General features: G+C 49.2%; 1 protein-coding gene across 4 annotated transcripts in view; it reads right to left on the minus strand.

The window, feature by feature from the left end:
- The window catches only part of CHD7 (chromodomain helicase DNA binding protein 7), a 179,054-nt gene that overhangs the window by 16,985 nt on the left and 145,881 nt on the right, over positions 1-16,188 (minus strand). For all 4 annotated transcript variants that reach the window (XM_027128031.1, XM_027128030.1, XM_027128029.1 and 1 more), the window contains 9 exons: positions 12,467-12,677; positions 11,615-11,810; positions 11,161-11,328; positions 10,769-10,948; positions 7,726-7,836; positions 7,434-7,639; positions 4,898-5,097; positions 4,563-4,722; positions 225-314 (listed from right to left, as the gene is read on the minus strand). In XM_027128031.1, the coding sequence (XP_026983832.1) occupies positions 225-314; positions 4,563-4,722; positions 4,898-5,097; positions 7,434-7,639; positions 7,726-7,836; positions 10,769-10,948; positions 11,161-11,328; positions 11,615-11,810; positions 12,467-12,677 (1,522 nt within the window). The remainder of the gene's footprint in view (positions 1-224; positions 315-4,562; positions 4,723-4,897; positions 5,098-7,433; positions 7,640-7,725; positions 7,837-10,768; positions 10,949-11,160; positions 11,329-11,614; positions 11,811-12,466; positions 12,678-16,188) is intronic.

Below are 16,188 nucleotides of genomic sequence, written 5' to 3' on the forward strand. Positions count from 1 at the left end.
GTCGTTTAGTTCACACCTTTTCGTACATCCACACATACATACGAACAGGCTTTTCCCGATTCTCATCATGTCCCCAGGCTGGTAGGGCAAACAACTGCTCTTGAGATGCAAAAAGGGAGAGGCGCCACTGACGGCTGACGGAGGTTCGAGGCGCGCCCCGCGCTCTGTTCTGACCGCCAGGCTCATCGCCGAGGGGAACGGGGCGAACGTGGGCTCACACCAACCTTGAGTCGGCGCCCTCTAGGATCTTCTCCGCCTGGTCTCCTATCACTTCTTGTCTCAGGTAGTACAGCATGCGGACACGCAGCAGGACCCTGGAGAGGAAGACGGGGGCGGGGGCGGGGGCGGGGGGGAGAAGTTCTTAACTTCGGGACTGTTTGCCAACAGCGGCTCCTGGCAGCTGCTGCTGTTCATCCATCATCCTGCCAAGGCTGATTAGCCATGCTGTATGGTAGGCTTGAAGCGTGACAGATGGTGGCACATAATCACCTCTGTGTGGTGCTTTCTGCTAGCTTCCAGCAGGCCTGCCTGGCAACCGCTCCCCCTGCACAGAGAGGGCCAGAGCTCAGCCCGGCCCGGGCACACTTCGTGGAGTCTACCTAGTGCAGCTTGTGAAGTTTAGACACGTAGCCCACCGCTGCCTCTGAAGTATCGAAGCGAGTTTGTAAACAACGGAGCAGATGGCTTTCAGTAACTGTTCTGCTTCATTATCTCGTAAAACTTCCTCAGCTGCTGCCTTAATACCATTTTTGGAAGCACATCAGAAGTTGTAGGAATAAACGAGATATAAAATCTGGTTTTACCACCTTACCATAAACCCTCAATATGGAACGTCAGGTTTTTCAGACTATACAACTTTGCTTCCGAGAAAGGAAGATGGTGGTGGCAGTGGATCCTTACGTTTCCCCCTTAAGGAACAGTAACCGGTTTTTATTCCTTCTAGCTTATATTACCTGGAAGCCTAAGTTATAGCTTAACAAGTAATAATAAAACATCACAAAGGAGATTAAAATGTGTCCAGTTCACTGAAGTTTCTAGTCATCTTCAAGGAATCAGTTTTTAAAAACTCATGGAATTCTAGGAACCAGATTTTTGATCTCACTTGGATTTCCTCAATGGTGTACACCTAATTCTTTCAATAATGCCCCCCTGGTAAGTCCCCAAGGCCTGTCTACTCCAAGTCTAGCATCTCCTGCTGGACAGCCCCACTGTGCACTCAGGACTCATATCTGAAGACTACCTCCTTGGCCATGAGTAGATAACACCAAGTGCTACTCCCCTAGCTGGATAATCCCATCATACACTTGCAGAACACTTTACAACCCATGTATCACACTGACTAACACTAGCTCATTTGATCCTTACAATAACTCTATGACAAAGTGGAGCAAGTCACAATTTCCATTTTCACAAACATGAAAACTGAGGCCAACAGAGGACAAGTGACATATCCAAGGTCACAGGGTCACCTTGAGCATGGACCACTCAGAATTAGGCCTTCTGACTCCATCACTTCTTAATGTCTCTAGGGACGTGGCACTTGTCATTGAAAATATCAAAATGACAACTAGGGGCAGCTTCACCACGACAGGCCACTCCCAATCACACACAGATACCCCGTGACCCGCCTTCCTCTCCACCAACAGGCTGCTCCTGGCCAACCTGGGTTCTCAGCGGGCAAAGCGTGAGGCTGTAAATACCTGAATGCACTCCAAAGTAAGCGGCCTTTCTGGATAATTCGTTTTTATTTTTTAAGATTTCTTTCTTTTGATAAGATTAAACATTGGCTGTGCCGTACTGAACCAGCAGAAGAGAAGTGACAGTGCAGGCCCCATGGCTGCACAAGAAGGACCTGCACACCACGTCTCCTTACAGAGGATGCCTGGCAAGGGGACGCCCTCCACCTTTAGCTGGATCCTCTTTTATTCACCAAAACTCGGTGCGGCAGCAGTGATCCTGACGGTTTCTCTCCCTTCGGTAGAAGACAAAGTTTTCTACCTCGTGAGGAATTTTGGTTTTGTGGAGACTTTTACGAATGAACTGTGAATGTCACCTTTCTTCTAGAGGAAAAAATTCAAACCAATGCACTGGCAAGCCGAGTGGCCTGGCAGGATAACGGGGTGATGGGAGGTGGCCTCTGACCCTAAGGAGCTTGCACGTGGTGAGTCAGACAGACAGGACTCCTAACAAGTCCCCAGACCTCATTCTCATTTCAGCGGCTATCCCACTGGTGCCCGTTTTCTGGACCAGCATCAAGGCCGGGAGCACGTGTGCACTGAACTGTCCTACCCCCTTTTCGTCTCCTTCAACTTGAGACAGATCCTGTCTTTGTCTCTTGAAACTTTTTTTTTTTTTTTGCGGTACGCGGGCCTCTCACTGCTGTGGCCTCTCCTGTTGCGGAGCACAGGCTCCAGATGCACAGGCTCAGCGGCCATGGTTCACGGGCCCAGCCGCTCCACGGCATGTGGGATCTTCCCGGACCGGGGCACGAACCCGTGTGCCCTGCATCGGCAGGCGGACTCTCAACCACTGCGCCAGCAGGGAAGCCCTGTCTCTTGAAACTTCTGAAGAGGACTGGCCAGCTGTTTTCCAGGAGGTCCCTCAATTTGGGTCTCATTTTCTCTCTGACTGCTCATCCCAGAGAGGAGATGGAAGAGGCACTGCCGATTCTTCTCCTGAGACCCAGGGGAAGATGTGAAGAACACTAGTTACATCTCACTTACTAACTGGGCCGCGTACCCTGCAGAAGTCTGTTACTGACATCAAAGTGGGGAATTAAAAACCGCCACCATGACACTGGGGTCCGGGAAGAGGAGCCGTTGTTCCCACACTAAACCCCTTCACTTACAGTTTGTCTGAATCCAGAGTTCGGAAGGTTATGGACCCCAAGTTCACATAAACCACAAAGAAACAGAAGTTTTCTAATAGCTCTGGGCAGGGCAGGACTTTAGGGAGAACCATTATGCTATGGCAGTAACAGCAGTTTCTGAGGTGCCAAAAGGGTTTGAGGTAATGGTTTTGAAGACTCAGAAGGGAAAAATTTTGTCGGTCAAAATCCAGCAATGATGATCAAAGCGAGTCCCTGAAGGCACCACTGCATTTAAAAAGGGACGAGAACCACAAGTCAGTGTGACCCAGGAGTAGCAGATGTTCTCCAGGAATTATTTCACTGAGGTTTTCGACAACCCTGAGGGGAGGCAGGGTTCCGAGATGGGCAGGGCTGCTCGGAAGCAAAGGTGCTCGCTGCCCCTTAACTAGCCGAGGGACCTTAAGCACCCGAAACTTGGTCTCCTTGCCAGGTAAATGGGGATGAAAGAGCACGACTTATCTTAGACAACTCAAAACACATAATCCCTAGGAAGCGCTTGGCGTGCTGCCAGTATTAGGCGCTCAGACTTTTGCTGCTACGATGTCTAAGAGAGATAGACATTTATTTAAGCTCTATTTGACGAATACAGAAAGTGGGTCTTTGAGAGGTCAAGGAGCTTGCCCCAGGTCGCCCAAAGCCAGGAAGGGGAGAGCTGTGCGGCGGTAGCGCTGCCTGAGCCCGGATACTGCACATGCACGCTCAGGGGACGGAAGGAATCAACACATGTGGACACTGGTGTAATGTGTCGGCAGCTCACAGAGCTCCAAGCGAGGAAAGGAATTCAGACCTAGTATCCTTCAATTATATATAATCAGGTTCTGGAAGTAAAGATAAGGAATGTGATTCTAAGCTCAGAGGTAAGAAGAAAGGACCCAGTAACTGAGGCATCATGAAGCAAAAAATACCATGTGAGCTCTGCCGTTGCTCGACTGAAAGCAGTCAGTTGAAGGCGGGATCATATGAAGTTAACCATAATCCTCTAATACACGTCGGTGAAAACTCAGTTATCCACAACGTCCACAGCAGCATCATTCACAACAGTCAAAAGGTATCAGCCAACCCAAGTGCCCACTGATGGATGGATGGGTGGATGAACAAATGTGGTCTATACGTACAACGGAATACGGCTCAGCCATAAAAAGGAACGAAAATCTGGCACAAGCTACAACACGGATGAACCCTGAAAACACTGGGCTAAGTAAAATAAACCAGATACGGCAAGGCAAATATTATACGATTCCACTTATGAGGTACCTAGAATAGGCAAATTCACAGAGACAGAAGGTAGAATGGTGTGGTTGCCAGGGGCTTCAGGGGGGAGAAATCATTTAATAGGTACAGAGTTCGTATTAAGGTCAACAAAAAGATTTTGGGTATAGACAGTGGTGATGAGGACACAGCAATCTGAGTATGATCATTCCCAGTGAGTTGTTCACTTGCAAATAGTTAAAATAGTAAAACTGTGTCATGCATCTTTTACCACCCAAAAAAACAAAAAAAAACTCAGTTGCCTGAAGGCAGGCTGCCACGTGACTTGGCATCATGTTTCAAGAAAAACAGTAAGGTTGTACCAACACAGTAAATATGATATAATAGCCTCACTGATACATATCTAGTATATACATCTACTTAAACACATGCATGTTTAAGAAGCAGGGTCGCCAGCTCCCCACGACCGCCCTCCCTGACGTACTTGTTGCAGTGGTGCTTCAGGTGCTTCTTGTAGCTGTCCTCCTGGAACAGGGCATCTGGGTTGCAGCCGGCCAGCCAGTCAGCGTCCTGCACCACTGGATGCGAGCTCTGGGCTTTCACCTTTTTGCCCTTCCGCCCCCTGGGCACCGGGGCTGATAAACCTGCAAGCAGAGTAGTCACGATAACCGCAGCAACAGAAGCTCTCCACGACCCCGGCTACGGCGCCAGGGTCAGGAATCTCCGTGCAAGGCAGGGACACACGGGGTCTGGGACACGTCTCGAGCGTCCCCGACAGCTCCCTGGGACCCCACCGCACGAGGCGCGACGCCGACCCACCGGAATGGTTGACCAGGGCTCGCGTCTGGCCATCGGCCGTGGGCGTGATCAGATCCCAGATGAAGCTCTTGATGTTCTCGTCCCCCCGGTAGTGGTTGAGGCAGTACACGAGGATAGTCCTGCAGATGGTTTCCACGTCCTGCTCGCTGAGCGGACGCTTGTAGCGGCCATGGGAAAGGATGTCTGTCCAGCGCCCCCAGCTGCAAAGCAAACATTCACATGCAGACGGTGCCTCTGGGTTTAGACGTGCGGCTTTGGTTTCATGGTCAGGTGGCAGTGTTAGGAGAGCCTGGGTCAAAACTAGCGACATATGACATCAGGTTATCGTGAGGCAATCCAGGGTGCCGTTACCACCCGGCCGCGTGTTCACTGCGCCGCCGGGCAGGGGCTGACACAGCCCTTCCCAGCTGAGACCTGGAAACCCCCCGCTCCACTTCACGTGGGCATGGTTCGTACTTTCCGAAGCTGACCCACCGTTTGAGACGGAAGGTGACGGGAATGACTACCCCCAAATCAGGGATGCACGCGGCTAAAGGTGCAGCTGCATCTATTCACCTCCACGGGACGCCCTGATAATTAATGAGAGGCCATGAAAGGTCTCCCTTTGAGACAGGGGTGCTAGGTACCAAGTGTAAGAGCGCTCCTAGGTCCTTGTGTGAAACGGGGGGAGAGAGGACCGTGACAGACCTACGCGTGCAGTGCACAGGCAGACGCTGCGTGAGCGTGCCCTCCCCGGGTTCCAGGCGCTCAGGGCAGGAACCAGCCTCCACGCGAGGGGCACAGTTCGCCCCGCGGCCCCGCCTCTGCCCCGCCTGGTCCTCCCAGCTTCAGAGAAGTTTCCCCAGTTCCTCAAATCGCCTTTGGACACACGGCTCTTTCTGCTGGGAACTGTCTCCTCCTCCCTGCCCGACGACGTCCCACCCTCCCTCTTACCCCAGCTAATTCATGATATCCATTCACGCACCTCCTTTGATTCCCCACCCCCCACAGTGGGCAGACAGCCCCAAGCTGCATCTTAGAGAGGACGTGCCTCTGCCCCACTGGCATGTGAGCACCTGTGCAGCTTTACCAGTTTACTGCCCTTTCTGCTGGTTCACCTGCCTGCCCACCTGCCCCCGGGGTGGGGGGGGGGCGCCGTAACCACCTGCTCACGGCCCTGTCCTAGCAGTGCCCTGCAGGTGGTAGGTGTCCAACACACCTGATGCCCATGGGAGGCGGGAAGGGCGTTACTGAAAGACCGATGTCCTGAGCATACTGCTCAGCTTCAGCAGTTATTCATGTTCCGTCTCTAAAGTGAGCAGCAACATTCTCAACTTTGATCATTAGGGTGAAACATGGAAGCAGGGGAAGCAGCAAAGGGCTCAGTAGCTAGGGGTGGCCAGGAAAGAATGCCCGGCTTGCAGAGATGACGATGAGAGGTGACCCAGCTGCCGAGACACAGGACCGGCTGCAGCGGAACCTCCTTTACTGCATAAGCAGCCACTGACCCAGCGCTCACCGTGCCTACGGGCCCCGCACTCTGCCCCGAGGACACGAAGAGGGAGCCCTGGTCCTCGCGGAGCCCTTCACCAGGGCTTCAGCAGGAGAGGCTATCACCTGACATGCCGAGTGTGACAGCAAGTGCAGGGAGACCCTCTGGGGCAGGTGCTGAGGTGATGCCTGCTCAGAGGTCAAGGGCAGGAGATGGTGGGCGGGCAGGGCTGCATGTGGAAACAGGGAGCAGCGCACACGGCAGGAGAAGAAGCCTCTGTCCCAACAGCAGCCCGGGGTGCCCGCGGAAAGGACCCACGAGACAGACAAGGGCCAGGCAGGAGCCCTGTCTGCCACGTTGGCAGGATGTTTGTGTTTCTTCTGAAACTAATGATGAGCCATCGGAAGAAAAAAAATCACAGAGCAGATGTCGCCAGATCTATAGAAATACCGTTTTGGCGGCAGCTTTTTCACTTGAGCGGCATTCGCCGGCAGTCCCGCCACGTGCCAGAGCAGGCGTATTTACGAATCCAGATGCACGCCGAGCACCTGCCTTTCAGAGCCCTGTGTGGGCGCCACAGGGTCAGACATGGGTCAGATGTGGATCTTGTGGTCCAGGAGGAGAAACACGACCCATTCAGAGAGTTGAAATGACCGCCATTTATGTTGCAGATGACTTGGAAGAGCTATACAAGTTGAGACGATTGCCTTTAACAAGTTTTTATAATGGAAAAATAATGAAAGATTACCATAGTGGTAAACTTTATGTGAAGGTACACTAGGAAAAGAGGTTGTTATTCTGAGACTTTGCTCTGAGTTATTAATGATTAGCAAGTCAATGTGGATGTGACACAATTCCTTAAGGGGCAAACCCCCTTCGAATCCGTGAGGATCTGCACGGCTTTCAGCTCTTTAACCAAGAGGCCCCAGGCCTGCCCGGGTTGCGTCAAAGGCATTTGCTACGGGGAGTCACAGAAATCCAAACACAAATAGGGTTTTCCTCCGCCACCTGGAATTCTAACTATTTTTCGAATGAAAGTCCATCTCTCACATGAGCCTGACTCACCCGTAGACAAGCAGGTTCTTCTCTACTCGGAAGCACTCGCTCCTGGCATAGCCCTGGGACCTGTCCTGCGGCCGCCGTGGCTTCGTGCTGGGCTTCTCTTCAGAATCGCTCTCCAGGTCTGAAAATTCCATCAGCTCATCCTCCTTCACTGCACTGTACAGCCTGGTTTGCTTCCTCACTCTTGGAGTGTCAATAACCAGGTTGTTCTGAAAGACAGCAGATACATTGGAAACTTCTGAAAAAGCAACCCCTGGGGGAGATCAGGCAGACTGTGAAGGGGCCTGTCACTCACCCTCCCATTTAAGGCATCGATATCCAATTCCGCCTTCTTAGCCCACTTTTGCCAGAAATTTGGATCATCCAAGGAAATATCTGTCCTGTTTCCAGATGCAACAAAACTGGCCTAAAAGGGAAAAACGCATGCATTACTTTGAGATGCTTTTCTCAGTGGCAAAATGCAAAGCAGCTTTCACATGTTCATTCACTCGAACATGGACCCATCCTTCTACCGTGAGCCAGAGGCTGTGGCCCATGGGACTGGGATGAAGGACTGTCCCTCAGGCAGCTCACTGTCCAGGGGTTGATAAAAGATGATAAAATAAAAGATGACAGCACAGCATAGTAAATGACAGGCAACAAAGGTACGTACAGGTGTAGCCGATATACAGAGAGAAGCCCTAACCAGGCTCAGGTTGGGTGAGGGTACAGGGAGGGCACTGCTGGGAGGAGAGAACAGGCCCTCCAGAATACGGTGCCTGGACCAGAGTGTTAAAAGCCCACAGAACAGGAAAGCATGTGGAAACGTTCAGGGCGGGGCATGTGCAAAGGCACAGAGAAGAAAGGTGATCACGTCATACGGCTGGGGATTTGGGCGGTCAGGGGAGTGTAGCCCAAGGTCAAGCTGGTGAGGAGGCAGAAGCCGGGTCAAGCAGGGCCTTGCATGTCCTGTTAACAGAGTCTGAACTCCATCCTGAGGTAGTGGGGAACTCTTTGAAGATGGGAATAATCTCAAGAGGTATGCGACCATATCCAAAGTCACCTGCCAGAGGGACCACAGCGGTGTCCTGGAGCAGGGAGGGCAGAACAAAGAGGACAGGCTGCGGCCATAGTTTAGGGAGGAACAGTGAAGACCGGCAGAAATGAAGAAAAGGATACAGTCTAGAAGGCAGTCTTTAAGAGGTAAAATTAAAGGAGTTGGCATCTGAGTGGATGTGAAGCCTGAAGGACGAGGAAGCCAGGAAAACCTCAGCACCCAACTCTGGCATCTGAAAGGTGTGGCTCAGGTGAAAAAACAGGGGCGTGTGTGTGTGTGTACATGCATACGCGTGCAAACAGAGGGTGGAGGGACAGGGATGATTAATCTGCTTTGGTACCTACTGAATCTGAGGTGCCTGTGAGGATGGAGGAAAGAACCTGAAAAGAGGCTGAAAGATGTGAGCGAGAAGGTGTTGGGTCACAGAGCCCAGAGGAGGAGAGCCTTTCAAGACTGGAGTAGCTGGGACAACTGAAGTAGCTGAAGTAACTGGATATCTACAGGCAAAAGGAGGGAGCTGGACCTCTGTCTCACGTCACACACAAAAATTCACTCAACAGGGATCAGAGACATAAAGTTAAGAGTGAAAACTATAAAACTCTTAGAAGAAAACACAGGAGCAAATCTCTGTGACTTAAGGTTAAACAATGAACCAAAAGCACAAACAATAAAAGAGAAAATGGGTGGGCTTCTTAAAATTAAACACCATTAGGAAAAGACTAGGGGAAATATTTGCAAATTGTATTATCTGATGAGAAACTTTTATCTGGAATTCTTAAAGTTCAATAAAAAAGACAACTCCCTCAAAAGAGTTCAGAGTTGTTCAAAAGATCTGAATAGACATTTCTCCAAAGATTTTATATATCTATCTATCTATCTATCTATCTATATATATATATCTATCTCCAATAAGACGACGAACAGATGCTAAACAGTAGCAGAGAAACGCAGATCGGACCAGAGTGGGCTACCACTTCACACCCAGTAACAGGACGGTAGTCAAAAAGTCAGCCAACGAAAAGCGCTGGTGAGGATGCAGAGAGATTCGAACCCTAAACACTGCTAGTAGGAAGGGAAAATGGCACAGTCACTTTAGAGAACAGTCTGGCAGTTCCTCAAAGGATTAAACACAGAGTTAACATACGACCCAGTAATGTCATTCCCGGTATATATGCGAGAGAAATGAAAACATATGTCCACAAAAAACTTGTTCACAGATGTCTGTAACAACAGTATTCATAATAACCAGAGAACGGAAACAATCCAAATTTCATTATCGGCTAGTGAATGGATCAACAGTCAATGTCCATTATCAAGTGGTAAACGAGGTATAACCATAGAATGGGATATTGTTCAGCAACAAAAAGGAATGTCTGACGCGTGCTGCAACACGGATGAACCTCAAAGACATGCTGAGTGAGCGAGGCCAGGCACAGAAGACCACACGTTGTATGATTCCACGTACATGAAACGTCCGGAGTAGGCAAACCTCGAGAGACAGAAAGCAGTTGAAGGGTTGCCAGGACTCCGAGGGGGAGGGGACGGGAGGCGGGGTGGGGGGACTGTTACTGGGGTGATGGAGACGTTCTAAACTTAGATGTGGGGATACTTGTACGAGTCTGTGAATACGGGAAATGCACTCAACGGTACACTTAAAGTAGGGGAATTTTGCGGTAAGTAAATTCCATTTCAATAGAGTTGTTAAAAATGAAAGCGTGGCATTGGGCCTGGGTGTGGATGGGGGAAGCCTCAGAAGGGGTCCTGGGCGGAGGGGATGGAGTGGAGAGGTGAGGGAGGGGTGGAAGCTGGCAGGTGGGAAATTAGCAGAAAGGGAGGCAGGGGAGAGAGCTGCGTAGATAACGCGTGCGTGGCTCTTCGCTGCGAAAGAAGAGCTGCGGGCTTGTAGCCAGAGCGGAAAGCAGACGGGGTCTTCTTCAGATAGGGGTGAGCTGACTGGTCTGAAGGCTGTCAGGGGTCAGGATCACAGGAAAGCGGGGAGAGGGTGACGGAGCAGAGGCTCAAGAAGCAGAGAGGGCGGGGCCGGAACACAGGTAAAGGACGAGCCTGGCGAGGCGGGAAGCGGGGCCGGGACAAGGTGAGGGTGACCCCGAGGCCCGGTACAGAGAAGAGAACCCAAAACACAACGAGTGCTTCGTGCATCGGGGGCCCCATCGAGCGGGAGTTAATCACTAATCTCGCGACGTGCAACATAAAGCAGACATCACGTGTGCTTCCCGGAAGCGCGTGACACAAACTCCGTGCCGCCGCCGCAGAACACCCGCCGCTCGGGATCGATCCGCACCTTAGCAAACGTGGAACCCTTTCCCTCAGACTCGATGGTGATGGTGTGGGTTCGCCGGAGGAGAATCTGGTCGATATCTTCTTCGCAGAATTTAGACCCTTCGTCCTCCTCATCCATGAGGGCACCATAGGCCCCTTTCCGGAGAAGATCCTCTATTTCTTTCTTGGAAAGCTGCTGTACCTGTTTTAGAGAAATATTTTTAGAATTGTCTGTAGACTGAACAAATGATTCACCTTTCTCAAAGAGGGTAAACCCTAATGACAAGAAAGGAAAGTGTGACAAGATATGCTTAAAATATCGAGGCCAAAAGATAATCAGATGCCGGAAAATTTCTCAGTATAAGCTAAATAATGGAGCGAGAGTGAATGCACGGTGTGGGCAGCGTGCTTTACCCCGTTGGGAGCGTTTTCTCTTCCGCTCATGGACTGCAGGACAGCTTTATCCAGACCGAGCTTCAAGCTAGCTTTGTCGAACATCTCCCTCTCGTAAGAATTCCTTGTAATCAGCCTGTAGATTTTCACAGATTTGCTCTGTCCTATTCTGTGACATCTAGCCTGAGCCTGGAAGAAAAAGGAAATGAATGGCTACCAAAGAAAGAAAAGATTCGACTGTCAGTTATAAGAGCATCTGTTCCAATAAACAGGGGTGCAGTTTAACAGAAGAGGGTTAACACACTAAGAAATTACTGTCACATTATTAATAAATTGATTACTAGTTGGTTCATTTGCCCCAATCACGGGACACTGCCTGAGCGACTACACGATTTTAATTTATTGGTCTGACATAGCAGAATGACTTTCAAAAGTGGGAGAGGGAGGCATCGGGGAGATTTTCTTGCATGTTTACCTGGAGATCATTTTGGGGATTCCAGTCGGAATCAAAGATGATGCAGGTATCAGCAGCAGTAAGATTAATGCCTAAACCTCCTGCCCTTGTACACAGGAGGAAAACAAACCTATCAGAGTCAGGTTTGGAGAACCTGTCGATAGCTGCCTGGCGGAGGTTCCCTCTGACCCGGCCGTCAATCCTTTCGTACGGGTACCTAGAAAATGTCAGTGTTAACAAGGAGGCCTGACGAACGCCCAAAATACGCTTTTCCTTTTTTGGTGTTTCAAAGCAAGTACTATAATATGGGATATATATTAACAGGATGGCATTATTTATCAGAAATAATTTCAGAGCAAATAGGTGTTGTTGTAGTTTTTCATACAACTGGTCGAATGCCCCAAAGATTAAAGTTCCTGCTGCTTCCTCTCCAGTGTCTGAAAAGGGCTGACACCTCCAACAGTGAAACAACAAACAATTTCAATTTTCGGTAAGAACTATTCTCGCCTAGCCAAAGGAAAGAAGTGGAAAGCAGAACTGCCCACAAAAGCACGTGTCGCATGGAATAGCCGTCATGCCCATCTACAGCTTTTAAAAAGAGGTGTGACACATGTCCCCTACTCCATCCCCTTTACTATAAACGCCACTTCAAGGGACTTCCCTGGCGGTCCAGTGGTTAAGACGCCGAGCTTCCACTGCAGGGGGCACGGGTTTGATCCCTGGTCAGGGGGCTAAGATCCCGCATGCCGTGCCGTGTAGCCAAAAAAATTATATATAAAAAAAAAACAACTCCCCCCCGACGCCACTTGGAGGCAAAGCGCGTGGAGCCCCGTCTTCTGACCCCAGCTCGCCAGCCCGGTGCGCGGCCCTCACCGTCTCTGAATGAGGTAGTCTTCCAGGATGTCCAGGCAGCGCACCATCTGGGAGAAGATGAGCACCCTGTGGCCGCCGGCCTTCAGCTTCGGCAGCAGCTTGTCAATCAGCACGAGCTTCCCAGCAGCCTGGATCATCGCCTGGAGCTGAAAATCTGGAGAGTCGGCATTGTGTGTTTCTTTAAACTCTTCCAAAATCTTCTCTTCAGCACCTGCAGAGATTGGAGAGCATAATGGGAACGCTGTAATATTCTGTTACGGTATGGAATACTGTTTTTAGTAGTAAGAACGGTGAACCTGCTTTCGAAACCCACTGCAAACTGTAAGGGCCGGGAGGCCGCACGCGTGTTTATGAACACACATCCGTCCACGGGCTCCAAGGAGGGTCTACACAGAACCGTGGAAGTACAGAAGGGATCAAAGTTTTAAGCGCAGCACATTTAGGCGTTTGTGGGGGGGGAAAAAACCCCCACATTTTCCAACAAACAAATGTTTGCTGTCTGTAGAAACTGAATTTCAACAACAGACTGTCACGCCAGAAGTGGCAGAAACAAGCCAAGGGCCAGATACCTACAGAAAACCTGGAACCTAAAATGCTAAAGAAAGGAAGAACTGTTTACTAGCTGAATATAAACACAAATAACAGAATCTGTTCTGAAACGAAGAGACAAGGGAACAGGGTTCTAACAGTTACGGTGCAAGGGCAGACGTCTGTGTATCCAACTGCACATTAGTACAGCCAAAAGGGCTGCGACAACAGGAAGCCCATTTTCCAGGGTCATTTTAGGGATTTCTCAGGGTGCCTGAGCATATCTTTACTGCGGTCTCTGCAGCTCCCTCCACGTTCATTCTCAACTGGTGAGTTCCTAAGGTACAAAAATTCTACCCTGAATTATCCAAAGCTTTAAAAAAACAAAAACTGACCTCTGTTTCATGAAAGACTTCTATACCTAACCCTCTTTTTCTCATCGCCCCACAAGAGACCTCTGCTTTGCTCCAAGACCTGGCTGCATCAGAGAGAAGCCTGGAGAGAGAGGCACCTTCCCAGGGATGGAAGCCCTTCCACCTCCTCCCCTGACCCCAGACATGCTGGCTCAGGGAGCAGCGGGCTGAGCTGCCTGCAGCCGCTTAGGTGGCTTAACTAGAATTAGGCGGCAGGGGTTCGGCCGCGCTGGCCGGCGGGGGGGTCAATCAGGGCCGGCAGCTGTGCTCAGCCAGCCCCTCTCCCCTGGGGACAGAGGGGTGGTCACCTATCCTTTGGAAAATACAAACAAAACCATCTAATGGGATTTGTCCTCAGCCTTAAACCGTACCAGGAACTTTAAACTACTCTTCTTACCACTGGTTTTAAACGTGAACGAACTATGCACAGGATGGGGATACGGGACCCTCACAGGGTGTAAAGGTCACGTGAGCTGGGCCACCAGAGCCGTGAGGACAGAACGGTGGCACACAGCAGTGGGTGGGGCAGAAGTGCCCTCCATTCCCGTTTTCAGGGCACTTGGGCAAGTTAAGTCATGACACGGTCACACACTGAAACACAGCTTGTTCATTATTAATCAACAAAGGATCTTACTGAGACCAGATTAAAGTCACTAATGCCTGGACCAGGCACTGAGGTCCGCGCAAAGTGCATCGCTACTTCTCAGGAAGGGCCTGGCAGAAAATGCCGGCTGGGTCCAAACGGCTGTCTCTCCCTCCCCCTTCCACATGAATAAAACGCTAATGTTCAGGATGTTAATCTAAGTGAAACAAATGGCAAAGGTTTTACTAGGAAAAGGTAAAAACCAAAATGCTGTTTAAGAGAATCGGCAGGAATATTCTTGAATAAAGAATATTCTTAAATAAATACTCTTGTGTAAAGTTGAATAATGTTTTTCAAGGCAAGAAATTTAGAAATCTAGGTTCTGGATTCAGGACAAGAAGGCCCTCAGGAGACAGGAGAAACAGATTTACATCCATATATTACATTAGGTCTTTTCAAAAAGTTTTTTCTTGTTGGATAATATACTAAAAGCTCTGCAAGTCAGAAACAGATTTCACTCATAATATCTGGGCAGTTATTTTTTGCTCATATTAGGATTACAGTCCATAATCAAAATACAGCATTTTAGCTTAAGCTAGTGGTCAGTGAATAGCTTTTAAAAATGAAATAATTATTTTGACAAAATAAACATGTTTGAGTTATTTTAGTAAAAAATTTGAAAATATAAGTTCAGTCTAATTAGTAGAGAAATTTAATTTTTTCATTTTAAATTTACTTATATGACAAAAATAACTTGCCTGCTTTTTCAATACTACCAATGATTTCTCATGTCATCGAAAGTGGCCAGAATTAAAATACACTCTTTCTTATCTGACAGAAGTTCCCCCTGAATTAATCAGTTCAGCTCTTTGCTGTGAATTTAGGTTCTTAGAGTGGCGGCCAGTGGACACTAAGAACACTTCATTTAGAAATATCATATCAGCAGACATATTTCCTAGGTGGTTCCTGTAGCCCTGTATGATGCCCAGAAGAGCTGAAGACAAGAGGGCAGGGAAGGAGCTGGGGAGGAAGGCAGCACCTCCCTTCTAAGTCATTACAAGGCCGAATTTGCAAGTTCACCAGTTAAAGATTTACCTTGATGCTAGATTTGTAAATATCAAATCAGAAAATTAACTGGAAATAGGTTATGATAAGCCCAAATACACCGTTGGCACTGCCCTAAAGTCCTGCATTTACATTTAAAAGTGTGTGTGTGTGTGTGTGTGTGTTTGTGTGTGTGTCAGAGATAACTTGAAGAAGTGTGGAAGTCTGTTCCCTTAAACAGATGGTCACTGTGAGGGCAGGAGCTGCAGTGTCACCTGGCTATATTAGCTGCAAACAAACAAGAAATTCTTTTCTTTTTAAATTTTACTTATTTACTTAATTTATTTATTTATGGGTCTTCATTGCTGCGTGCTGGCTTTCTCTAGCAGCAGCGAGCAGGGGCTACTCTCGTGGCGGTGCGCGGGCTTCTCATTGCGGTGGCTTCTCTTGTTGCGGAGCACGGGCTCTAGGCGCGCGGGCTTCAGTAGTTGTGGCTCGCGGGCTCAGTAGTTGTGGCCCACGGGCTTAGTTGCTCCGTGGCATGTGGGATCTTCCCGAACCAGGGCTCGAACTCGTGTCCCCTGCATTGGCAGGCGGATTCTTAACCACTGAGCCACCAGGGAAGCCCAAGAAACTATTTTCTCTTGCAGATTACCATTTTCTCTCTGAAATTCATTCCATCACGTGAGCTCAGTCTTGTCTTCTTTCTGCCCACGGCTCTCCACCGCCCTCGCCCCACCACCAACAGAGGATGCGTAAGTCGCCCTGAAACATCGGGGCCCCTACCAAGTCTTCAACATCATTTTCACTCTCACATACGGTAACATACAGTTACCTGCTCAACTTTTAGCAAGAAAAACAACTAGCAACACTTACCAAGCGTTTATTATGGTCGCCTAACACTGTTCGATGCTCTTAAAAGTCTCAGTACATATTAGAAACATTTCTCATTTATGTACAGTTTGTGTTCTACAATCACTTCTAATGTTTTTTTCCGCTTTGCTGACGTTATCGCTCTCAACCTACACAAACAGTTGCTTCTCTTGTCCACGATCATAGAAATGTTGTGCTTTGTAGAATTGAACTTTCATCTGACTGGGGCTGCTTTGCTCTTTCACAACCAACCCAAATGTCAGTTTAATTTTCAAAAGTGA

The sequence above is a fragment of the Aethalodelphis obliquidens genome, unplaced genomic scaffold (genome assembly GCF_003676395.1).
Source record: "Aethalodelphis obliquidens isolate GAN/ISIS:26980383/991018 unplaced genomic scaffold, ASM367639v1 scaffold33, whole genome shotgun sequence".
Taxonomy (NCBI): domain Eukaryota; kingdom Metazoa; phylum Chordata; class Mammalia; order Artiodactyla; family Delphinidae; genus Aethalodelphis; species Aethalodelphis obliquidens.